The sequence below is a fragment of the Thrips palmi genome, unplaced genomic scaffold (genome assembly GCF_012932325.1).
Source record: "Thrips palmi isolate BJ-2018 unplaced genomic scaffold, TpBJ-2018v1 HiC_scaffold_3, whole genome shotgun sequence".
In the NCBI taxonomy this organism is placed as follows: domain Eukaryota; kingdom Metazoa; phylum Arthropoda; class Insecta; order Thysanoptera; family Thripidae; genus Thrips; species Thrips palmi.
Genome location: NW_023144630.1, coordinates 2,223,503 through 2,248,937, shown reverse-complemented (window position 1 = coordinate 2,248,937; position 25,435 = coordinate 2,223,503). Strand labels below are relative to the sequence as shown.

Below are 25,435 nucleotides of genomic sequence, written 5' to 3'. Positions count from 1 at the left end.
GCAAATTTGAATTTGTCATAATCGATTGTTCTCTCAGTGAGCTTGAGAGTCTCTTTGCCGGGTCTGGCGTGGTCTGGCCTGGTCTGGCGTGGTCTGGTGAAGCGGCCTCGTTGACGCCAGAGCGGCCAGAAGGCAGCCAGGCTGGCAGCCAGGCTGCTGGACCTGATCAATTGATTGCAGGCCATGCCGGCCCGCCAGGCCAGGCCGTACTGCGCAGTGCGCGGCGCGCAGCTCACTTCGAGTTAATGTGCCGTTCTGCTTGTGAGTCGCCATGGCGTCGCGTCGCCTGTCGCGACCGATTCGTTGGTGATTTGTGTGCGCCTTGCCTCGCCTCGCCTCGCCGCGCGCTGCGTGTGGCCATGTGCCACTCGGGGGACTTCCCGTACTTCCCTGCTGTGTCACGCCACAGTCTCGGGGTAGTTTTGCCCCGTAAAAAGACAGATTTTCTCACGATGCATCAGTGTCGAAAGGGTTGCCGACCTCAGGTATGACCTATTAGGCAGGCTTAGGTTGGCAACACTTTTGACACTGGCGACGGTGACGGTGTCTTCGGGTCCCAAAGTTTAGGACAGTCTCTGAGTGAGCGCCTGTCGGCGCCTGTCGGCGCCTGTGGGGTAGGCGGTCCCGCTGGGCCCGGCGGCGCGAAGGGCGGCCTACCCCGCCGGGCGCGCAACCTAGCGCACCCAGCCATTAGCACCTTGTCCGCAGTGTGATGAGCGGGTGTGTTTGGAGGCCGATCCGGTGTGAAAACAAAAACATGACTGTTTATTAGAAAAAACTGCTTTATATTATTGTCGGCTTAGCTCTTTGGTCACTTAAACATGATGAAATAAAAGGAACTGCTACGGGTGGGACAGAGATTGGAATGCTCATAGACTTACAACAGTTTATCCCACCCACATCTTACATTCACTACACACAGTAAAAAGAAAGCACACGATGCTTTTAACTTAATCCGATTTATTGAGATTGTTTTGTAATACTGAGCGTGACCGTCCGTTGGGCATTTCCTTCGGCTCGGCCACAGCCACACGGCCAAACTCGAAGGAAACTTACTTTCCCAGGGAACAGAGCTGGTAGAATAAGTGTGCCGCACTTTCCTTCTCGGCGAATAAACGTTATAAATTTTTTTTTTTGTTTCGCCGTGGGCTAAATAAAAGAATGTGAAAGTGACTTGTTTTACCGCGAGTCAAATTTTGCAATTAAGAAATCAATCCTAGCTTTGCCATTGCACAAAGTAAAGGCGATTAGGATTCTAAGGCGGGTCGTTTTAACTTTCACCATTTTATAAGCTTCATCAGGTCTGTAATGGTTGTTGAACTAGATCGTTCTCGAAATATTTTTAGATGAGGTTAAATATTCCACCAGCCCTGTACATTTTAGCTCATAAAAGACCAGAAGGACACTAATTTACAATCATATAAAAATGCAATAATAAAATAACAACAACAAAACATGGTTGTTAAGTGTGAGGCTGTCAAATAAGTACCAAATGAGCCCATAGCATTGTTACTAGAACGAAACTGAATTTTTTATATCAAAGCTGGAAGCTTAAGGTTTGATGTTACATCGCTACTATAGTAGTGGACTACTGTTGTGACTATAGATTTTGCTATTTTGTAGTAAAAAGAGTGGTGTTGCTGTGCAACATAGCTCTTTCTCTAAATAGCACCTCTTCCAGCTGACAGTCACTGCTGAAGTTGAAACTATTCATTCATCGAGGAAGCAGGGACCTCCAAGCGAAATTCCTGACGCCCTCTATTATTAAAAATAAACCATTTTCTTAGATTAGTTTACAAGACTATAGCTGAAACGTATACAGGTACAGTAACCACTTAACGCACACGTAATTCGGTTCAGATGTTTACTAACATTATGATCAGTATTGAAGCGACTAAAACACATTAGAAAACTGTTGAAAAAATTTACACTTTTGCATACATTCCATACGGACCGCCATTCAAACAAACCCTTAAACCAAACTCGAACCTTAATTTAGACATTACATTTGGCTCTCGAAGAGCTGTTGGTGGACGATTCACTGATACATTCACACAATCCTATTTTACATAAACAAAATTTCAACTTTCGCTGCGAGTAACATGAGTCAGAGGGATCGGGAGGTTGCAGGAAGGCTTAAATAGCTTTGCATAAGCTCGGCAAGATAAAGGTAGGGATGATTCATTTGTTGTTCACAAATGCAGCACTAGTTAGTTTGTACGCAAGACCTTAACAATCTTATAAACATTTTATGATATAATACTAATAATAACTATAATAATTAATAATTTAAATAAAATACACTGGGTGAGCCCAATTGAGTCGCATTTTGTTCACCATCTTGAGGACTAGAATAAGTTTGTAGGGTGTCATAGCGTCATAGCGGGGTGGGCGTGGTGGGGATAGGTTAGCTTGCTACTGGTACTACTCTTGACTTGAAAGCGAGGCCGCTAGAGGCCCGTCCGCTCAGATATTCAATCATCCCATCGAGTCTGGCCTCCTCCTCCGTCAACATGAGAGCCTCTAGGCACCCTTTGAAGTATTCGGTACTGTAGCACTCGTCCCTGAAACAAAAATGCAACACTTGCTACAACCATGTCAAGGCGTTGAATCCATCAAAATCGCAGAAAAAGAGAATAAGTGTCGTTCAGCAGAGTACCAAAAAGTGTTTGAGACAAATTTAAAAAAATATCATAAAGAAAGAAGGATTTAATTTATGGATCTGAACTTATTCTCGTTTTCGTGCATTTGGTCTATCGTGGTATGCTGACGCGCAGCATAGCAGGATAGTCCTCACAAAAATAATTAGCTGTTAGTTTCCTCGAAAAAAGGAGAAGGCAGAGGGAAAGGAGATGCAGGTTCCTGCGAAAATTCAAAAACTCCTAAAGGGCAAAATGTTCAAATGGAGCATCTTTTCAAAAAAAGTCAAAGAGCACCGCTTTACAACAGCATTCAATCACACTGTCAAAAAACCAAAGTATCCGTTAAAGGGATTCAAAAAGTTTTCCCCAGATAAAAGAATACAAAAATAATGGTTTGAGAAAAATGTCGAAAATTGTGAAAAAAATTAAAGAAACAAAACCAAAAAACGAAATAATGCAGAAAACAAATGATGAGAAAAGACAAAAAAAAGTATGTCTTCGGTAAAATAAGACGAAGTCACAGGAAGGAAGGTTGAAGAAAGGAAAATATCAGAGAGAAACAGGAAGAACAAAAAATAAAATGAAAATTAAAAAATACCTAAACCCCTGGTTCCGCCCCGTGTAACTGTTTTATCCAGGATTGTATGTCCTCCATCTCATCCTGAAGTAGCAGCGCATCCAGGCAGCCTTTGAAGTAGTCTGTCGTGAAGCAGCCTTTCCTGGAAAACAAGTGATTACTGTAAAAACAATAACTTAACATCCAAAACTACCCTGACAGTTCATGCTGGAAAACTAACTACGATTGGCAAACAAGTTGCTAGAGATGTCTCTCAATGAAAAACGCCTAGAAGAAAAACGTCTAATTGGAGCCCTTTCTCGGACAAGACTTGTTTACCTGCATAGTGAGTGCAGCTGCGGTTCTCTGAAGAGGTTGTAGCAGTCCTCGCAGATGCGGTCGAGCCTCGCGAAGATGCTCTTGTCGTAGACGCCCTTGCACTGGATGTCGAAGAAGGAGCGTTTGGACAGCGGGTGGTGGGCTACGTGCCCCACGTAGTGCCCCAGCACCATGGCCGAGCACGGGGCTGGCGAGCTCAAGAAGCAGCCTAGGAGCGCCACGCACGCCAACGTACACGCCCACGAGCGCACCACTAGCGGGGGCATCTGGAACACAACGACAACGCAAGTTAGCACAACCAAAACACCTTGCAGACGGCCAACACTTTTCCCTCCTTCGATTCATCAGAGTTCAACGACTGCAATCAAAGGACTGCCATCTCGTTTGAATTGGACGTTCGTTTTGTTTCTGTCAGACTTTTGACTCTCTAGTATTCCTACATTCTTCCTGGAGCTTCCCGCCCACCTATTGCACTCATCAAAGCAGACGCTCTAAAGATAAACGGATTTTTTCTTTGTTTTTGTTGGGCAATTAAAGTCCCCGCACAGTGAAAGTGCGGCGTCGCGTCGTCGCCATGTGGCGTGTCTCATCGCCATCAAGCACAGCGGCCCTTTTTGCTCTCGGTTGCGTCTGTTGCAACAGCGATTCGTGGAAATATTGTTTTTTAAAGTGCTTCCTTTAGGAGAATAAATAACAACCTAGATGGTTATGAAAACTTCATGGCAGTAGCATCCAAGCATGCAGCACCGTGGGCCAAAATACTGGTGGAGGTGGTCCTCTGGAGCTCAAAATGCATCTAGATAGTCTAGGCCGCCTGCACCGGTCTCCTAAAGAGCTTCCCTATTGGTAATTTGAGCAAAACCAGGCTTAAATGCCGAAATAAAACGGGTGAAGATCGACCTATCGACTCCAATCACGGTGCCCATAACTCCCTCCAGCCAATAAATTAAAGGAGAGGCCACCCGTTGCGCTGGCGCCAATGAGAGCGGACAATTGATTGCCAGTGTGTGGCCACACTGTAAATAGGCTTTGCAAAACAGTTGCGTGTCTGTTTGACTGTGTGTGTGTGTGTGTGTGTGTGTGCAAGGCTGCCTCGTGGGATCCTGAAGTGCGGGGAGGCCACCGCGGTGTAGTACCTTTGATGTGCACTCGCAGTGTACCGTTTCATAACAGCGAGACCGCTGCTGACACGAAGGACAGCTGGGAAGAAAAATTAAGCGCGGTCACCTGGCTCGTCCGGCAGCTTGTCCCGTCACCTCGTCCGTCAGCTCATTTTCAGCTAGTTCGTCAGCTCGTCCGTCAGCTTGTCCGTCACCTCGTCCATCAGCTCATTTCCAGCTAGTCCGTCAGCTCGTCCGCCAGCCCGTCTGCACTGGCCAGCCAATTTCAGTAGCAAGCCAAAGGGTCCTGATCAGCTTCCTTGTGTTCCGGAAATGGGTGCCCTGCGACCACTTTCATTTATCATTTAGTTACATCGCTGCATATCGTGCTTGTTAGTGCGTGTCTTGTGAATGTGGCGTTCGTGTGTGTATGTGTGTTGGTATGTGTGTGTGTGTGTGTGTGTGTGTGTGTGTGTGTGAGGAAAGGGTGGGGGGAATGTGCGTACGCATGTGTTGCGAGTCTCCCACTCGCAGTGTATCTGACGCAATGAGCCCTGGACAGGGCGGGCTGGGCTGCGCAGGCGGCTCCAGGCGGCTCCAGGCGGCTCCAGGCCTCCTTCACGGCCGAGGTCGGTCGCTGGCCTGTCCACGGCGCCTTCCTGGACTACACTGCGATCTACCGAAGGCACCGAATTCCTCAGTGGTGCAGGTCGAGATCCCCGCCGGAGACTCGTCGGAGGGTGTGGCCGCGTGGCCGGGCAACATTCCAGCCAGCTCAAGGCCAAACTTTGAAAGCCTACAAACGACTCAAAAGCGTTCCACATTGCCCGGCAACTCGGAAAGGATGTTTCGTCATCGCCACGAGCTCCATGTCCAGGTTGACTTTCTAGACAGCAAGGGGCGGAACGACGCGTTCTTTGCGGACTTTTGGAGGCAGAGTCGCTGGTGCTGTCACCTCGTACAGTGGGCCAGAAGACCAGCGCAGGCGGCCAAAACTCTGGACGCGTTTTGAACTCCAGAGTCGCTCAATGAGACTCGAACTGTACGTGTGACCCCACCAATGGATTGCTCTCCGAACGAGGAATCCAGTGGTGGGGTCACGGGGTCGGTTTGAGTCCTGATTAGCAAGTCTAGAGCTCAAAACGCGTCCAGAGTTTCGACCGCCTCCACCGGTCTTCTGGCCCAATGCGCAACGCCTCATTTGCTAAACAGATAAGTTATGCCAAGCAGTTACTGACTTAAGGGACCTTGAAAGTGTATGTTTTTTCGGTCTGGAAAGATGGGTTGCAAGGCAAACACATTTTGTTTCCTCAGTCCGTTGAGCATTATCGAGGTCAATATTTGACTTCGAGGCTGGGCAGGTAAAGGAAATGAAGAAGGAGGTTAAGTTGGCATGAAGTGGGAGAAGTGGGGGTTGAGGGAATGTGAAGCAGAAGGTAAAGGGAAGGTGGCTTAGATTCCCCGTGAGAGATTTCCGGGTCGGTAAATGCATTCGACTTTCACCCCGATTCGACCCGAAGGAATGCAGATCAGTGCAACCATGGTGCAGCGCAGTGCGAGTACACTTTCGGAAAGCTGAAGCGCTTCTCCCATTCTCCGTCTAGATCTGCGGAAGGGTGTCTCCGACTGTTCGAGTCTGCCTGACACCAAGCCGAAACGAGCCGCTGCGTTTCCCATAAATGTTCGCAAAATATCGCGTTTCAAATTTTTTTGGAAGGGGCCGACAGGCCGGGTGGGTACCCAGTGTACCCACACCACATTTCTCCGGTCAGGAATGCCGAGTCTTTATTGTCTCTTTTAGTCTCTCTCGGACGCGCCGTGGCTTGCTTACTTTAAACAAAAGTGTTTGTGTGCGCGCTCGTGTCGTGTGTGTGTGTGTGTGTGTGTGTGTGTCCGAGCGCGCGCGCGTGTGTCGAGTGTTGCTTCGCAGACCGATGAGACCGCTCTAGCATTATTTATTTTCAGGTTTATTAAATGTGAATCTAGAAAACCTAGAAGGATCAATCCAGTTTGTACGTCCATTCACGACCTGGCGGCCTCTGCTCGGCTAGTAATCTTTTTCCCCCTCAATTAGACTCTAAAAAAAAAAACTACTGTTTAGTTTTTTTTTTTTCGGGGGTTCGCAATTAACTGGCGATGCTCGTCTATTTCGGGCGCGGCTCATGACTGGCAACACTTATTTCGGGCGCTATTGGCAGGCGGATGGACATCGGGCCATCGGGACTTCGTCATCGGCAAGGCCGGCACCGTCGGCCCCTCCGCTAGGCTCCCACGCAGTCGTCAAAACAAACAAAAAGATTGGCGGCGTTTACGCGCCAAAACCGAGATTGAAAGTTTTTGTCCCTCTGTTGCACCGTAGTGCGGCGACGTTGCCCGCCAGGCCAGTCGGATGACTGTTGTTTGTTTTTGGTTTTCCCGCCAAAGACTCGTCCAATGGGTCGCAGTTTCTCCTGCAGCCGGCGCCACTGGTTTGGCACGCGCCGCGAGGAAGGCCAAAGTCGGAAAATTTTCCGTCACACTTTTCAGTCGCAGGGCTACTCTCGACGATTCTGCCCTCTCTCGCGTTTGCCACATCAATCCGCCCATTTCGACTGACTCGTGCCTATGAGGTAATGGACTCCTTCTGGCTGAAGGACTGTCACAGGACTACTTTCTCTCTCTCGAGATGTACCTCAATGTATTGTGACTCACTGGGGCATGTGAGACAATCAACCGTCTCTGATCATAACTACTCAGACTCAACAGTGTGACACTCTTCTGATTGAGTACCCGGAGCGTTTGTTCTTGTGTGGTGCGTGCCTGGGGTAGTTCCAGGATGACAGTAATTTAACGAAGCCACGTCACTGACAGTGTAGTCACGCGTCGGGCGTCTCGGCGTAGTTCCCTAGACGACCCGGGCCATGAGACTATGCGGCCAGACAGCACATGCCTAGACGACACACACACAGATACAAAGAGAAAGAGGAGGGGGGCGGACACACAGTCTTCGCCAACTCTGTCGCAGGGACAGGGAACTCACAGAGAGGTCCCATGACCGTTCGTTCGGTAACCTCGATTTTTTCCCCCATGTGCACCGTGCGATTTCTCCCATCGGACGTAGAAGCCGGCAGACAGGCAGGCGCGCGCAGACATACACCGACAGAGATGCCCTATGACATCATTGACATCGTGCCTGCCACTCAAATAAGTCTGTCTCTCTCACTCTAATTGCCGAGGCGTCTTGCCTTTTGACGTCAATATCGTCGTGCGGCTCAACTCGCGTTTTTCATTTTTCTTTTTCGCTTCCGGATTTGTTTCCCTTGAAAAGGGTACTGACCACACGTTTTGCCGTAAAATGGAAAGTCGTCGACATGCATCAGGTCTTCCAAGTGCCCCGTTTTAATTTGATTAAAAAACAAACAAAAAAAAAACAACAAAATTGAAAAGGACACACTGGGAGCGTCGCAGGACTCCACCTGGCCAGGTCAGTTTAACAGTGTAGGACGATAACGGGCCTTATCAGACCATCCACAGCGCGGAGCGCCGCAGAGCTACGCAGAGCGCAGGCAATGCTGGATTTGAGAGCCACGGCCAGAGCGTCCCAGACAGTCCAGACAGCGGGCCGAACCGCCTCGCCAGGTACTCACGGCTGGTCGTCCGTCTATGAGGCGTAATGAATGGTAAGCCGCACCGGACCTACACTATTTAGCACCCCCGTGGCAGTGGCGGACACGCCATGGGTACAGCCATAGCCTCGTCATGCAACCGGACCTATGGCGCTTGGATCGCCAGGGGTGGTTGCCGACAGCCCTAACCCTGGCGCGGCCCTCGAGGGAAGGAAGGAACATGCCGATCGGAGAGGGACTCCAGGAAGGCGTCGGTGTCCTGGAGGAGGCCGAGGCACAGTGGATTTGCCAGAAGACCGGCGCAGGCGGCCAAAACTGTACACGCGTTTTGAGCTCCAGAGTCGCTAAATGAAACTCGAACCGAGCTTGTGACCCCACCAATGGATTCCTCGTTCGCAGAGCAATCCATTGGTGGGGTCACACGTCTTGTTCGAGTCCCATTTAGCGACTCTGGAGCTCAAAACGCGTCTAGAGTTTTGGCCGCCTGCGCCGGTCTTCTGGCAAATCCACTGTGCGAGGCCACCGTCACACACACTGCTCTCGACGTACCCGACACAGCGGTCGCAGCGGAAACCGGAGTAATCCAAAGGGAAATCCAAAATCGAAGATCGGCTCGTGGACGCGGTTCGAGGCTACGGCTACGCGGCTCGGCACACTGTGAGCGGACGACGCGAGCAACACGCGACTAGTCGGGGCGACGGTCGAAGCCAGACTGGAGCGGGGCCGGGCGAGTGCGGGTCTCTTAACACACACACACTCACACTCGCACCGACGGGCCGCCGCCTCACACACACACACGTTGCAGAAAGGAGATGACGTCACCGTTCTCCACCAATAGCGTGATCCGTTCTGCCTCCCCCCTCCCGGGGCGGATCTCGAGTGCATGACCACACACACACACACACACACAGCCGGGTATCACCGAAGCCGCCCGAAGCGGTTTCGCCAACTGCTCTAGTATCACGGCGGCGCGCCGATTTAATCGGATTACGGTAATTTCGAGCCGATCGCGCATCTTCGACAGTGTAATTGGCATCACTGTAGTTGGCGTCGGTTTGCGCGGGAAAGCGATTGAAATTCTACGAGCACGCGCCAACGCTCGGCCGGGCTTCGGCCGGGCTTCGGCTGGGCGGCTGGGCTTCGGCTGGGCGGCTGGGCTTCGGCTGGGCTTCGGCTGGGCTTCGGCTGGGCTTCGGCTGGGCTTCGGCTGGGCTTGCGAACACCCGTCGCGGCATGCCTGCTTGGCGATGACTCAGAAGGAGTTTAAAGGGCCAGGCTCCGAGGCAAGGCTACCAGATTATCGGGCCGATCTCATTTCGATTGGGGGTGCAGCGGCAAGGCGGCGGTGCTGCGGCCTGGCATCCCCGTGTCAAAGGGTGTGACACTCGGTTCAAACGAAAAAGGTTAGGCCGTCGTCTACCCGCCCCTTGCGTTCAAGTCGCTGCTGCGTGCCAGGGCCCTGCCTCGCAGTGGGCCAGAAGACCGGTGGAGGCGGACAAAACTCTAGGCGCATTTCGAGCTCCACAGTCGCTGAATGGGACTCGAACCGAACGTGTGACCCCACCAATGGATTCCTTGTTCGGAGAGCAATCCATTGGTGGGGTCACACGTTCTCATTTGGCGACTCTGGAGCTCAAAACGCGTCCGAGGTTTTGACCGCCTCCACCGGTCTTCTGGCACACTGTGTGCCTGGCCCTGCCAGGCCCAGTCCAGCTCGCCGGCTAACCCTTCCACCGACATTCCAGTGTCGTCTGCTGCTTGTCTCTACCCTGCCTTTTCCATAGCCACCAACATGACCTGCGTCAACCGCACTCTCCGTCTGTCTGTCTGTCTGTCTGTCTGTCTGTCTGTCTGCCTGTCTGTCTGTCTGTCTGTCTGTCTGTCTGTCTGTCCGTCCGTCCGTCCGTCTGCCTGTCGTGTGTCTCGCTGTGTGTCCAAAGGGATTCATGCATGCTGTTTCACTTTCCTGCCGCGAATCCCAAGCGGCCGTGACCATGGCTTTGCCTCGCTTCATCTCTCTCCCTCAAGGTCATCAAGTTTTTACTTCTCTCTTTAGCTTATTATCATTATTACCGACCATTCCGGACACGCATACTCTCGCATTCGCTCGGCGTCCCCGTTTATTCGCAAAAAGAGTGGGAAAGGGCGAGTTGGAAAGCGGCATGGCTGGAATGAATAGTTCTTGGTTTCGGTGAAATGAAGCCCGGCCAGCGCGCACAGTGGAGGCGGCCAAAACTCTAGACACTTTTTTAGTACCAGAGTCGCTAAACAGGACTTGAACTGAACGTGTGGCCCTACCAATGGATTGCTCTGCAAACGAGGAATCCATTGGTGGTGCGACACGTTCAGTTCGAGTGGTGTTTAGCGACTCTGGAGCTCAAAACGCGTCTCGGGTTTTGGCCGCCTCCACCGGCCTTCTGGCCCACTGCGCATCGTGGCGGTTAATGCCCCAAAAATGATGCGTTGATTCGTGCTGGCCCCGCAAATATGCAGTTTCTGCCTCGGCCGAAGCTCTAACTGCTTAATGGGGGTGCGATTACGAGAACAAGAGCAAAGCCGAGTGGACACTGAACCCTTTTCCCCGCCGAGCTGAGGCAATAGGATGCAACCTTTAATCCGAGCACGCTGCCAGAGGCTCCATTACCCGCAAATTAAATGAGTCAGCTGTTTTTTTTTCGTGAATAACGTCGCATGTTTGGGTAACTCCAGTTTTTGCTACGGTTTGCAACGATGGGTCAATGACGCATCATGATCGCACAACTCTCGGATGAGACATTAACACGCAAGCGTGCTTTAGGCCAAAGCTTTGTTGCCCAGTTTCCAGAAAGTCTAACTTCGGACAGCAAACAGAAAAGAGGGTCAGCTTTCAAAAATCTGCAGACATAAGAGGGTCGATACACCTTCGGCTGTTGTGGTGCGAATCGATGGAATGCGATTATTTTTTCGAGATTTCTCGCCTCCACCGCAAAGTCGGGATGATAGATACTGCTTCGGATCCACCACGTGGAGTTTAGCGCACAGTGGGCCAGAAGACCGGAATTCTAGACGCGTTTTGAGCTCCAGAGTCGCTAAACGGGACTCGAACGGAACGTGTGGCCCTACCAATGGATTCCTCGTTCGGACAGCAATCGATTGGTGGAGTCACACATTGGGTTCGAGTCCCTTAGCGACTCTGAGCTCAAAACGCGTCTAGGACGTAGGCCGCCCCCACCGGTCTTCTGGCCCACTGTGTAGCGGGCCTCTATACGTGACCCAGTGAGTGTTTTTTTTTTCTGAACCATAGGCTGAGTCATGCCGGACCCTTCGGGGAGTTCCGAGAGGGAAACGGAGCCCTAGCAGACTCTGACGTCATCGGCAGCCCCGTGCTATTAGACAGAAACAACACCCTTTCGGTACGAAGAGCGACAAAGAGCGAACAGAACCCGGTTGCGGTGAGGTTGGGGGCGTGGTTGTCATGCCAGCTGCGCGAGAGAGATGGGGAGAGTGTTTTTAACCGCAATGTTGCTACATCACCTGACGGGTGTAAGCGCTCAGTTTATAGTGACTGAAGACGCCCCGGGTGGCTGTGGCAGATTTCTCGTCTCAGATTCCTTTGTCAGATTGCTCTTTACGGGCCTGCACACGTGTCACAGACCTTACCTGCCCCGCATAGGGAGGGTGCACCAGTCACAAACCACCCGCCACATCTCCTCGTCACCCTTGTCACGACAGCCCTGTCGCTAAATGGGACTCGAACCGAACGTGTGACCCCACCAATGGATTGCTCTCCGAACGAGGAATCCATCGGTGGGGTCACACGTTCGGTTCGAGCCCTGCTTAGCGACTCTGCAGCTCAAAACGCGTCCGGGATTTTGGCCGCCCCCACCGGTCTCCTGGCCCACTGTGTGAGGCCCGGGTTCCCCCGCACCCTGCCCACGCAAGGGGTACCCGATCGGCCCCTTATTTCTGTGAATGAAATCCACTTGCGTCAATAGTGTCCTCCTCAGCGGGCAGGGGGAGGGGAGGGGAGGGGGAAGGGGGTACTTCCAAACGCGAGCACGCTATACCAGGGCGCGGCAGCCTTAGGCAGCCTCTCCCGGGAAAGTTAATTTTACAGCGTGACGTCACGGGGCGTCGCGGGGCGTCGCCGGGCCCTGAGGATATTGAGCGATGCGCACGCCTGTCCGGTGTCGTCACTAGAAAAAAAAAGCCCGATTACTGTTCCGTTTTCCTCGTAAGGAAGGCAACCGGAGCGAGGATCCGCGCAGCATCCCGCGAAGGTGGACACTGTTAAAAAGACCGGCCGAACTCAGTTCAAACCAGGACCGTGCCCAAATGACGCCGGTGTAGTGGCAAAAGTTCTTGACGCGGGGCTCCAGAGTCGCTGAATGGGACTCGAACCGAACGTGTGACCCCACCAATGGATTGCTCCCCGAACGAGGAATCCACGTCCCGAAAAGAAACAACAAAATGGTCAGCTTTTTGCAGTGTTCTGGTTATTTTAAAGTCCCCGTGGAAGGCTGCACAAGGCCGGCCAGTGGACCCCCAGGGCCTTGCCAGCCCGCCAAAGGGCCCGGCCAAGGGCCCAGCGACCGACTGGCAGGCACCACACAGTGGGCCAGAAGACCGGTGGGGCGGCCAAACCTCTAGACGCGTTTTGAGCTCCAGAGTCGCTACATGGGACTCGACCCGAACGTGCGATCCCACCAATGGATTGCTCTTCGAACGAGGAATCCATTGATGGGGTCACACGTTCCGTTCGAGTCCTGTTTAGCGACTCTGGAGCTCAAAACGCGTCTAGAGTTTTGGCCGCCTCCACCGGTCTTCTGGCCCACTGTGCACCGCCATCGCACTGCCAGGTCAGTGAAAGGTACACCTCGCTGCCTCGCCGCCATGCATTGCCTACTTGCCTTCCGCTCCTGTCTGTCTGTCTGTCTGTCTGTCTGTCTGTCTGTTTGTCTGTCTGTCTGTCGGTCTGCCCGTCTGTTCGTTCACACGTTTGGCGGAGGAACTGAGCTCGCCAGTTGCCTACCTAAACGGCGTCACCAATGTGCCGCGCAGAAACTTCCAGAAAAGCAAACTAACAAATTATTAAATTTTTGGCTTAGGTACTTGGCATAATTTTTCGGTGATTCCTCGCTTAACCTACGTGTGGCACGTTGACGAAGGAGTGAGAGGAGGAAGGGGAGAGGAGGACGAGCGTGAGGCACACAGCGCACAGTGGGCCAGAACACGGTGGAGGCGGCCGAAACTCTAGCGACGCGTTTTGAGCTCCCAGAGTCGCTAAACAGGCCTCGAATCGAACGTGTGACCCCATCAATGGATTGCTCTCCGAACGAGGAATCCATTGGTGGGGTCACACGTTCGGTTCGAGTCCTGTTTAGCGACTCTGGAGCTCAAAACGCGTCTAGAGTTTTGGCCGCCTCCACCGGTCTTCTGGCCCACTGTGCAGCGGCAGCTCTGCTGTCCAGCTTAAGTGAGGGGGGCAGGGCCGGGCAGGGCCGGGCAGGGCCGGGCAGGGCTGGCCTGACGCTGCGCGGTGCCGGCCTGCCATCCGGTTTGGACTGACCAGTCCATTTCCTGTCATTCCCTAACTGGGACCGCTGAGGCTGGCCGAGGTGCGGGCGTCGCTCGTCCAGAGTGTCAGATTCCACACACTTTTTCGGTGTCCCGTGTCACTGCCGCGCGGACGCGCTGTGCACTGGGCGGCCGAAAAATATTAAAAAAAAAAAAAAAATGGAGCTTGACTTTGCAAAACGCAAGGAAGTAGCCCGGAAACAGTAGACGTGTGCAAAAAATTTTTGCCATCCAGAAAAAAAAAATTAAGAAAAAAATTGCTTGGAGAAGAAAATGCGAGTCCCCCCCCCCAGGCGGTCTTGCCAGCTGTTTTGCCTACCGACTCACTATACTACGCCGCTGCGGGGCCGCGGGGCCCACGGCGCGTCCAAGACACATCCTCTTGTCATCCGAATTCATCCGCTTGGCCACGCGAGGCCCGCGCGGTGCCCGTGGCCGTGCCCTGGCAGTGCCCTGGCGATTCCAAATTCGCCGTCTTGTCTCTCTCGCACCCACTCGGACCACTCGCGGCGCGGCGTGCGTGCGAGAGAGGCAGACTGCACACTGTACGCGCGCCAAGGTGCGACGTCCCAGCGACTGCCTCCAACTGCCGCGGGGCGGTTTCGCGCATCGCCTTGCTGTGCCTGACAATGACCCGTTCGCTTTCTATTTCTGTTGCAGTGCTGCCAACCAGGCGGTGAGTCACGCCCTTTTTGTTTTGATTGGAGAACGGTTGCCCAGCCTGCCCAGCGGCCGCACAGCGAAGACCGCCGGAGTCGGTCCAAATTCTAGACGCGAGCTTCGCAGTCGCTAAATGGGCCTCGAACCGAACGTGTGACCCCACCAATGGATTCCTCGTTCGGAGAGCAGTCCATTGGTGGGGTCACACGTTCGGTTCGAGTCCCATTTAGCGACTCTGGAGCTCAAAACGCGTCCGGGATTTGGACCGCCCCTGCCGGTCTTCTGGCCCACTGTGTGCTGCGCCTGGGAGGTGCCAAACCGTTTTCACCAAACGCCCCCATTTCGTCGCTTGGTTGTCTCACTGGTGCCAATTGCCTTCGGTATCAGTGCTCCCTCCCCTTCCCCGCACCTCCCGCCCCTCTCATTGGCCGAGCGTGCCGGCATGCGCGGTCTATGGCGGGCCTATGGCGGGCCTCTGGCGGGTCTATGGCCGGCCTATGGGTCGGTAGGTCTCGAAGTGAAGAATGCCCTGTAAAGTGGCAGCCGGTACTTTTCCATCGTTTTATCCGACAGGCTTTTAGCAGCGACACGGAGTGACCGATTGAGCCGCGCGTGTCCCGCCTCGCTCCGTCTCTGTCGCACCTGCGCGCAACGCGGCGCAACGCCCCACGAGTGCGACAGAGACAGAGCGACAATCCCGTTGACACGATAGGCCTGTTTCCGCGGCGGGGACCAAATAGACATACACCGAGGCAGTTCGCGTGGGACTCCCAAGTACTGCCAACTTGACAATTTACCCAAGTGCTGCCAACTTGACAATTTATCCAAGTGCTGCCAACTTGACAATTTACCCAAGTGCTGCCAACTTGACAATTTACACCTCGCATTGCGTCGAGACATGTTCCGTTTTCAACCAAGTTTTGATTTTTAGCACATGATACCTGAGCCTACTTTCAAAACATACCTAGAACAATACTAGACACTTAAGGGTGTCAGCTAGCTTTTATCTTGTGCACTCGCGTAGTCTAAAGTACGCTGTCCGTTCAAAACATACTCTGTAAAAATTCCCATCGACGAAAATCAATCGTCAGCCGGGATAATCCCGTCTGAAGAGGTGTTCGGAATTTTATCTGCCTCTGACTCGGCGCATCTTAGCTTATCTCAGAAGGAAGCCCGCAGATAAAACATTTCGCAAGGAGCTTTGCCCTGACAGGCCTAGATTCCGCACACGCCTCCAAACGCGAGATGCTTTTAATGCCTCCGTCAGCATCCTTGGCAGTGCACAAGCAGTGCCTACGTGACTCACGTGACTGCGTGCAGCGCCGGGTGCCCCACTGTACAACGACTGCACAGTGGGCCAGGAGGCGGGCCGAAACTCTGGAGGCGTTTTGAGCTCCAGGGTCGCTAAATGGGACTCGAACCGAACGTGTGACCCCACCAATGGATTGCTCTCCGAACGAGGAATCCATTGGTGGGGTCACACGTTCGGTTCGAGTCCTGTTCAGTGACTCTGGAGCTCAAAACGCGTCTGGAGTTTTGGCCGCCTCCACCGGTCTTCTGGCCCACTGTGGACTGCTTCTAGAAATTTTCGGGAGACATCAGGGTACCGCCAGAAGGTGAAATCTGTTCTTAATCGGAAACGGCTCCGGGTACCTATTCCTAAACCATTAGGTGAAAACGTCGCACCATCAGTAAACCAACCTACAAAAAAAAATTGACATAAAATTGTGCTTGAGTGCTATAAAATAAAGTACAGAGAGCTCCAATTGAATCTCACTAAACCCCGCACAATTTTACGTCAAAAATAAAATAAAATTGGTCGCATTCGACGAGAGTTGATACCAACAGGATCCTCGAAAAAAGAGACACGGCTCAGTTTCCGACAGTGTGGTGGCCGGGCCAGACCCGCCGGCGCCGCGCCTCCCTGCCCGCCGTGCCTCGGCCGTGCCTCCAACAGCAGTCGCTCTGTCTCTCTCGCACTCGTGGGGCGTCCTGTGCAGGTGCGAGAGAGACAGAGCGACGACTCTGCAGGTTGAGGCGCATGAGCCGTTTGAGCGACGCCCGAGTGTTTGGGGTCTTCCCTGCGGGGTCAGGGCAAACGAAGAGAAATTTGGACATTAGAGTCCCAAGTAAATGGCCGGGGAGAGTTTGATTTAGAAAGAGAAAACGAGAGAGTCCAGAGATGACACGTGGAGATATGCGGTGTAATTATCGCTCAATGCACCAAGTTCGCTCTTACGTAAGGTTACTACTGTCGCAGACTTCGCCATTTGAACCCGGACTCGCTCTTCTCACTCATGACTCACTCACTCACTCACTCACTCACTCACTCACTCACTCACTCACTCACTCACTCACTCACTCACTCACTCACTCACTCACTCACTCCCAACAGTGCCGGCGCGGTGCACGCCATCTCTGCTGGCCAATTTGGCCGGGTAAATTCCAGTAGGCTCGGAAGGTGCACCGTAACCTTTGAAAAGTATCGGCGGAGGTTGTCATTTTAATGGCCGCGCTTTATGGGCTTTTATTCTCCGGGATCCGGCAGCGCAACGAAGGTGCACAGTGGGCCAGGAGACCGGTGGAGGCGGGCAAAAATCCCTGACGCGTTTTGAGCTCCAGAGTCTCTAAATGGGACTCGAACCGAACGTGTGACCCCACCAATGGATTGCTCTTCGGACGAGGAATTCATCGGTGGGGTCACACGTTCGCTTCGGGTCCCCTTTAGCGACTCTGGAGCTCAAAACGCGTCCGGAGTGAAAAGTGTAGCCCCAGCCTAAGGGGGACCGGGACAGGCCGAGGGGGGCGCACGGGTCTTTGACCGCGCCGTGCTGCGTAACTCTAACGGCTGAAATGCACCTGCAAGTCGCAGTCAAGTGCATCAGCGCGTCGCATGCAACATTGGGCGCGGCCGGCACGGGGGAGGGGTCCAGATATGATGTCTTATTTCTACACATCCTCCTTGGAGGGGGGGGGGGGCACCTCTTGACTTGGCCTGCGTGCCAAGCTGGCGTGGCACGGCACGCGGCGCATGCATACTGAGGTTGACGGGGACCCCGTCGACCGGCGCGCACGTCTGGCGGTGCCGCCGTGCCGCGGTCTCGGGGGGCATCGCCACGGCATCGCCATCGCCGCCTCGCGCGGTGGGCCAGAAGACCGATGGCGGCGGTCCAAGTCCCGGACGCGTTTTGAGCTCCAAAATCGCCAAACAGGACTCGAACCGAACGTGTGATCCCACCAATGGATTGCTCTCCGAACGAGGAATCCATCGGTGGGGTCACACGTTCGGTTCGAGTCCCACTTAGCGACTCTGGAGCTCAAAACGCGTCTAGAGTTTTGGCCGCCTCCGCCCACCGTGCCTCGGTGCAGTGGACTCCTGTTCGGGGGACCGGCGGCGGTCCGTCTTCTACGTCGCAGATCGGCCGGCTCGGCTCGCGCCGCCCGCGCTTACGCAAACCAGGAATCGTTCCGGTGGCCATGCTAATTGGCGAGCCTAGAGAGGGGAGGGGACGCCGCGACGCGACGCGCCGCGACGCCGCGGAGCCCCAAGTCGACGAACGGCCTTGGCGGCCCACGCGTCTCGCCGGCGTCTCGACGTGCACCTGTCTCACACAGTGTAATGCTCTGCAGACTGATTCCGCACAGAGAGAGGGAGAGAGAGAGAGAGAGAGAGAGAGAGAGAGAGAGAGAGAGAGAGAGCGACGAAAGCGGGCCTCGTCGTGCTCCGCTGTGCTCCGCTCGGCTCCGCTGGTGCACCTTGTCCACACCCCCTCCCTCTGCAAAAAAGCTGCGAAGAGGAGCATGGTGGCTAATATTAGCTGGGAATACGGCGTATGGACCTAGCGCGCGGCCCCGCCCCTGTGCCCCCCCCCCCCTTTGCCCTTCGCCCTTCCAACAAATCGTAAAGTACATCGCCGTCGAAAACGACACATCGCCGTCCGTGGCATTTAATAGTTTTCATGTTTTAATGGACACCGTTAGGCAAGGGTCGACATATTTGCCGGTTTCCTAATGTGAGCCGGCAGCCTCAGCAGGACGGAATTTTGTCTGCCAGTCGATATGGCATTTTCAGAACAAACGGAAAGTGGCGACGAAATGGGTAAACGCAAGTGCGAACTGTTGCAAACGCGGAAGCCCTAAGCTGTTTCTTCTCGTTTTAACGGACCCACCTTCGTCCCCCTGCACTTTCATTACGAAATTTTTTTTTTCTAATTATTATTTTGTGTTTTTTTTGTCCTCGTTGCACATAAATAAAACTACGCACGTGCGGCTGCGCCTCGGCCGCCTCGGCTGTGTCCAGCCGGCTCATTAGCACCTAACATTCGCTGGGCGAAATATAAATGAACGACGAGGGAGTGCGTGGTATATTTTAGCCGGCATGTCCTGTTAAAATTGTTTTAATTTGCGCTGTTTTTGCTGTGCTGGGCCTGGCCGGGGAGGGTCCCGCTCTTCTAGAAGAGGCGAGTGTATGAACTCACCTAATAATTTGGGCTTCGTTTTTTTTAGCTGCGGACATGTCTACCTGGGAGCCAGTGCCAGGACTTAGTGCCAAGGCGTCTGGCATTCGCTTTTTGCAGTGAGGTGTCGGCCCCCGGCGCGGCTGCCGGATTCGCGCTGCAAAACTAGGGCATGTCACAGTGGGCCAGAAGACTGGTACTGAACGTGTGACCCCACCAATGGGTTGCTCTCCGAACGACAAATCTATTGGCGGGGTGTTTAGTTCGAGTCTCATTTAGCGACTCTGGAGCTCAAAACGCGTCCTGAGTTTTGGCCGCCCCCACCGGTCTTCTGGCGCTCTGTGACCCGGGTGTCAAAGCCGTGTCAATTAGCGATGGCTTCCGCGAAAAAGGCTTAAGTTAGTCGGAATGCCACGTGGAAGTCCGAGTTGCAGACAGTCTACCTGTTGGTCACGCATTTACCTACTCTGCTAAAAATACCCTGACTCCCTATCCCTGCACATAGCCAAGCGGGGATTGATTCTCGCGATCCAAGCAAGAAAGACGGAAATTCAAATCAAATCTCTATTGTTTTTTTCTTCAAAGTAATGCCGGCTGCACCGCATGCACTGGCGTCTTGACGTCGTGAGCTACTTACGCAAGAAACTAATGGGCAGGCGTCTTTTTTGCATTATGTTTTTTGATGGCTTTGTCGAACGGCTTGTCTGGAGAGTAGCCTTGGGAGGCGAGTCTTAAAAGTGAAACCCAAGCCCGACCAGCACCCCGCACTGTAGTGGACGCGGAATCCGCAATTCACTTAGTGAAAAGAAAAATAAAAGATTTTTATTTCAAGTGGCGGGGCAGACGTGAGGCCCAGATTGAACTCGTTGAATTCATTCCCGCTACTCGAAACAAAAGGGTAAAACTTTGCCGTTACCACCTGAAAGAGTCTCGGAAACTTTCTGTTGGCTGTGTCCTTTTTGTTTTCACTCAGATAGCATGGTGCGCTAAGGCCTGGCTACAGGCTGACTCCGCACCGCGCCCTCTCTCTCTCTCTCTCTCTCTCTCTCTCTCTCTCTCTCTCTCTCGGAATGAGACTACTGGCGGCGCCGAGGACAAACACAGGAATGCTTTCGAGACCGGACGTGGCCACTACTAGTGCAGTGACAGCACCCGGCTCTTCCTCGCTGGGTGCGAGAGAGACAGACAGCGGGCAGGTGCATTGCGCTGGCGCCACCTGAGGCCACGTCCGAGAGAGAGAGAGAGAGAGAGAGAGAGAGAGAGAGAGAGAGCGTGCGAAGCGCGTTGGTTTCCGCAGTCGATCTACTCGGCGGACGAACTGAACCAGTACCGGCCCCCCAGGACACGACATCAAACCAATAAATAAATAAATAAATATGCCTTTGAATTTCAAGGCGGCTCTTTTACCGGCCACGCTGGGCGACGCTGGGCGACGCTGGGCGACGCTGGGCGACGCCCCTGCCTTCGTCCGGATGCCTCTCAATTGAGGCTCCCCAGCCTAGCCAACGCCGCCACCGCCGCCACTACCGCCGCCGCCGCCGCTCTCTGGAGGGACGCAGTGACGTCACAGGGATCGCCTTGCGGCCCAAAAGATTCCATTTCGGTTTGGCCCTATTTATAGAGCAAGTGCCCAGCGTTGGCCAGCCCACGCACTAAGGCCTCACTTTCGGACGGCGCCCCGCCCCGCCCCGCCCCGCCCCGCCCCGCCCCGCCCCGCCCAAGCGAGTCGCACCTGGCGAGCGCCTCACGGGGCTGAAATGGCGGGACGAGTACTTGGTTCTATTTTAGTTTCAGATTCCCGGTGCTAGGCCGCGCCTATTTCACACACTGGCTAAACTCGTACTGATGACAAATTGGCAGGGGACTCACCCCTTTAAGAAAGTGCGTACATCGCGGGGAGAGAAGGCACACCAAGCCCCAGCCTTTTAGACATGCCTTTTGCGCGCGCGCGCACTGGATCGGGAGAGGGGTCACGTTTCTACTGACCAACCTGACCCACGGCTTGCTAGTCTTTTAAATTTCTCATTCCGGCTGAGGCCGAGCCCCAAGCACGCTCCATGATATGACCAGTGTATGACCTGCACGCCCCGCGCGCCGAAGGCAAGGCTGAAGGCCCCACGCATCGAACCGGGCGCTTGTTGCACTGCCTTTCCATTTCAGGGCCAAAGATACCAACACTGTCACATCGGTCATATGTAGGTCATGCTGTGACGTGGTGGCGCGTTGGGTTGCGGATCTCAGTATACACACACCGCCCGGCCGAGCCTGCCGCGCCGGGCCGAGCCTAGGCAGCGGTTATGACACAAGGTTGTCGACAGGCTGCAGTGTGGGTGCACCACCCTTGCCTGGAACCCTTGCCTGGACACCGGCGCAGGTGGCCGCCAAAACTCTGGACGCGTTTTGAGCTCCAGAGTCGCTAAATGGGCCCCGAATGGAACGTGTGACCCCACCAATGGATTGCTCTCTTAACGAGGAATCCATTGGTGGGGTCACACGTCCGGTTCGAGGCCTGTATAGCGACCCTGGAGCTCAAAACGCGTCTGGAGTTTTGGCCGCCTTCACCAGTCTTCTGGCGCACTGAGAGCCCGACCAAGGCATGCCAGCAGGAGGGTCGCTCCTACCAGCGCGTCGTGGGCTCGTCCAACAAGTGTCCGACAAGTTGTCGAGCGTCGAGCTTCGGGCCGCCAAAGGCATGGCTGAAGGCGCGCGAAAACGAGGCAAGCTGTAACCTTGCCGGCTCTGCGCAGGAAGCTGCAGCACGCCGCTTTACGGGCTGTGACGACACGGGCTGTTGTGCCACGACTAGTCACAGCGTCGTCACAGCCTCGTCACAGACAGGCGGACCGCCCAATGGCCACCGTGACAGACACTGTCACGCACCACTGTGACCGGCTACAGTATGACACGACGCACGACTGCAACAGGCAACAGTGTGACTGGCAACAGTGTTACATGCAACAGTGTGACGGGCAACAGTGTGACACGACACAGCACTGTGCCAGGAAACAGAGTGACAATGTGGCAGGCACCGTGCAGGTGACCTAACCTAATGCGACTCCTCTGTAACCCTTCAAAGCCCCTCTCCTACGTGCGACTGGGGAGGGGGGGGGGGGGGATCGCGAGGCGCAACGTGCCTGTCGGATGAACACCGGCACAACCCTGACGCGAGCCTCGTGTCATTGACGCGCCGCGCTGTTGCCTGGCCTGCCTGCACGGTCGTTTTCGCCGCTCTGCCTCTCTCGCACTCACAGAGCGTTGGGTGCGAGAGCGACGAATGGGACTCTGCTGGCTCGCGCTTCAACCTTGGCGGGTCGCGGGTTCGCGTCGCGGCGCCGGATTTTTTCGGTGCCACCGCCACGTACCTAGGAGCACGGACGACGTCGAGGGCGGGGGCGATGGGGCCTGGGAACAGGCATAGCGTCGATCGCGGTGTTGCTGGGGTTGGGCACTGGGCTGGTCCTCGCTGGCGTGCTGGCTGGCGTGCTGGCGGGCTCTGTCCTGGACGTCCTGGCTAGGTGCCTCGCGGTCCGCTCGCGGGCAAGGGCTTACTCGCGTCGTCCTGCGTCAGGCCTGCAGCGCGCCCGTCTCTCAACTGACGTCTCTGCCATGGCAGTGCCAGTGGGACTCCCCCTCCCCGGGCCGGGCCTGCGGGCTGCGGGCCTGCGGCGCGCTGCGGCCTCAGGCCAGCCAGGCGGCGCGCCCGAGCTGCCAGCCACAGCCTTCTGCAGCGCGGCACACTGGACACGGCACGGGGGGCATTTGACTGTAAGCTCGCTGTGAGCTCACTGTAAGCTCGCTGCAAGGGTGCCACCAATGTTCAGCCGTTCGTCTGCTGTGGTTATTTTTGCGGTGGCCGTAGCGTGACATTGCATTTAAAAAACACAGGAAAAAACTTTTACGACAGTTTAGATTGTTTAGAAATTGTCAAAACGCCGTGAAGTAAGTGGACGCCGTCAATAAAATATATAGGAAAGTCAAACCCGATCCCGTGGCTCCGGTTCAATGGGTTCAAGGTTCAAAGGTCCAAGGCTGGGCTTTTAACAAACGGACTGTCAGGCTTGAGCTTGTTACGGCTCCCTAAATCTTTTTCGGAGGGTACACCTTTTGCGTGTGTCTGGCGCCAGTAGCGTCCGGATGGCCGGGGCGGGGCGGGGCGGGGCGGGCTGGCGCCGCGCGCACAGGTACACGTCTCGTCGCGTCGCCGCACCCACCCTGGACCCGCCCGACCCGCTCAAGGACCCCGTCGCCTTCAAGGCCTTCAAGGTCGCCTTGAAAAGGGGGAACGGAGGGGGGGGGCGACTGACTGCGGGGAAACCCCACCGAAAGAATAATTTTGTGCGGAAATGAAACACGGTTCGATCAGTCGCCGAATATAAATATATTTTGTCATTGGATGGAAGATTGTTATGGAATTGACAGGCCAAGAGTTGCAAGGACCACTCGCAGGTGGGCAAGGCCGAGATAGTGGGGACAAGAGAGATGAGTCACCGCACTAGTTAAAAAAAACTAAAATGAAAAAAAAAAGCGAGTTTGGGGCAAATTTTGTGGTTGCCGCAGGTTCAGGCCCGCCTTGTAGTGTAAGTCGACCCTCGAGGGGGGTTGATTTAAATCGGAATTCATGTGGCGCGCGCCGCGACGCACTCGTCTGCGCGCTTGTGTGTGTGTGTGTGTGTGTGTGTGTGTGAGCGAGCGCGCGCGCGTGTGCGTGTGTGTGTGTGTGTGTGTCGGTGCAAGGCAACGCATGTAGCCCCCGCCCCCTCGCTTGCTTGAGGGCTGCTCTGCCCGCCGAATCAGTCCGTCTCCTTACCGTTTCCCCCCGGGGAATCCCCCACACTTTGAGGCCAAGGACCCCTCGGACGAAAGGGAGGACCTCTCGCCCATTTCTCAATTTCTCGATCGGCTTTTTTGGAGACGACGAGCGAAGGCGAAGGGTGGGCGGACCTTACGGTAGGGCGCTTACCGCACGCAAAAGAAAAATGACTCCTCGGATCAAGAAAAAATTAACTTTTCTTATGGGTTTTTTCAAGAAATTTTCGCTTAATCCAAACTCGTTTTTCTTGTATACAGGAAAATTTTCTAGTGTCAAGACTTTTTTGTTATAAAAACAAAGAAAATCAAAAATTAAGAAACCATTTTTCTGGGTGCGTGATTACTGGCAAAAAAAGTTTACCGCACGGAAAAAACCTAAAAATTTATATTTTAATTTAAAAAAAAAATCCCACTGTGACCGTTGTTGGTACAAAGTACTGCACAATGTTCCGCAAAATTCTCCATCGCCCGGTCCGGGCCGGCTCATTGCTTGCATTTCAAGAAGCAGCACTTTGCGGGCTGTCGAGCCTCTGAAAGCATTTCGACGCCTCCTTTTTCAGCGGCAGCCGATAGCCGGCACTTCAGCAGCTCGATTCAGCACAGCATGAGAAATTGCGCTCAGTCGCCTTTGTGTCTGTCTGTCTGTCTGTCTGTCTGCCTATTGGTCTGTCTGCGTGTTGGTCTGTCTGCCTATTGGTTTCTCTGTCTGTCTCGCATAGGAGTGTCCGGCGGAGAGAAATGAAGTGATGCACTCAGTGCTTTGCAGTGCAGTGCCTTGCAGTGCAGTGCCTGATTGGCGGGGGGCGTACTCTGCCAACGCCGTGACGCACAACGCTCACGCCACGCTCATCGCTGGTCCGCCACGCCACGCCTCGCCACGCTCGGCCACGCTCGGCCACGCCGGACGACTAAACTTAGCCTTCGGTCTGCCTCGGCCTGGCTCGACCCGCCACCCCTCAGTCATAGAAGGAGCCGAAGGAGCCCCTTGCCTCGCCTCACTTCCTGAGCTGGCCAGCCAGAGTCCGAGGGGCAAGGCGGCCAAGACGCGTGCAGAGCTCCAGAGTCGCTAAACAGGCCTCGAACCGAACGTGTGACCCCACCAATGGGCCGCTCGTTCGAACGAGGAACCGGAAATTTTCATTGCAGTTCATCCGCTTTGGTGGTTCCCGCGACCTACGTATTACTATTTCGAGCGCTTCTTTTTGATCACTTTGATCAACAGGGCCTCTCTCTCTCTCTCTCTCTCTCTCTCTCTCTCTCTCTCTCTCTCTCTCTGAAAGGGTATTTGCGGCCTCGCGGTTTAATATTGGAGGTTTGTTTTGTCCCTTGGGGGCGCTAGTGGTGTCGCGGGGCGACGAAAAAAAAACGGGTGTGTGTGTTTGTCTTAAGTCAGCCAGCTTCTGGAGGGAAGCTGGCTCGATCTCTCGCGACAACAGTTACTGCATCGATACAGTCGAGGAGAGGTAATAACCTGTACGCTGAATAGGTGAAATTAGCTTGATAGAAAATAAAAGCTACTTATTATGGATGCTAAACCTAAAACCGTATAAAAAAAACATCAACAATTATCTGAATCAAATCACACCGCAATCATAGAGCTCGAAAAATTTCCACTCGAAAGAGGAAAGGTTATTTCAGTTGGTGGCTGGGTTGCTAAGCGCAGACGGATCGTAAACGACGACAACCATAGTATACACTGAAAAACCAAACG

The 25,435-nt window shown here is 54.2% G+C and overlaps 1 protein-coding gene across 1 annotated transcript in view; it reads right to left on the bottom strand.

The window, feature by feature from the left end:
- Nucleotides 1-762: 762 nt before the first annotated feature.
- The window catches only part of LOC117648651 (ion transport peptide-like), a 36,871-nt gene continuing 12,198 nt past the window's right edge, over nucleotides 763-25,435 (bottom strand). The window contains exons 3-5 of the mRNA XM_034391298.1: nucleotides 3,538-3,803; nucleotides 3,241-3,361; nucleotides 763-2,564 (exon numbers count right to left, since the gene is read on the bottom strand). Of these exons, the coding sequence (XP_034247189.1) occupies nucleotides 3,241-3,361; nucleotides 3,538-3,803 (387 nt within the window). The 3' untranslated portion in view covers nucleotides 763-2,564. The remainder of the gene's footprint in view (nucleotides 2,565-3,240; nucleotides 3,362-3,537; nucleotides 3,804-25,435) is intronic.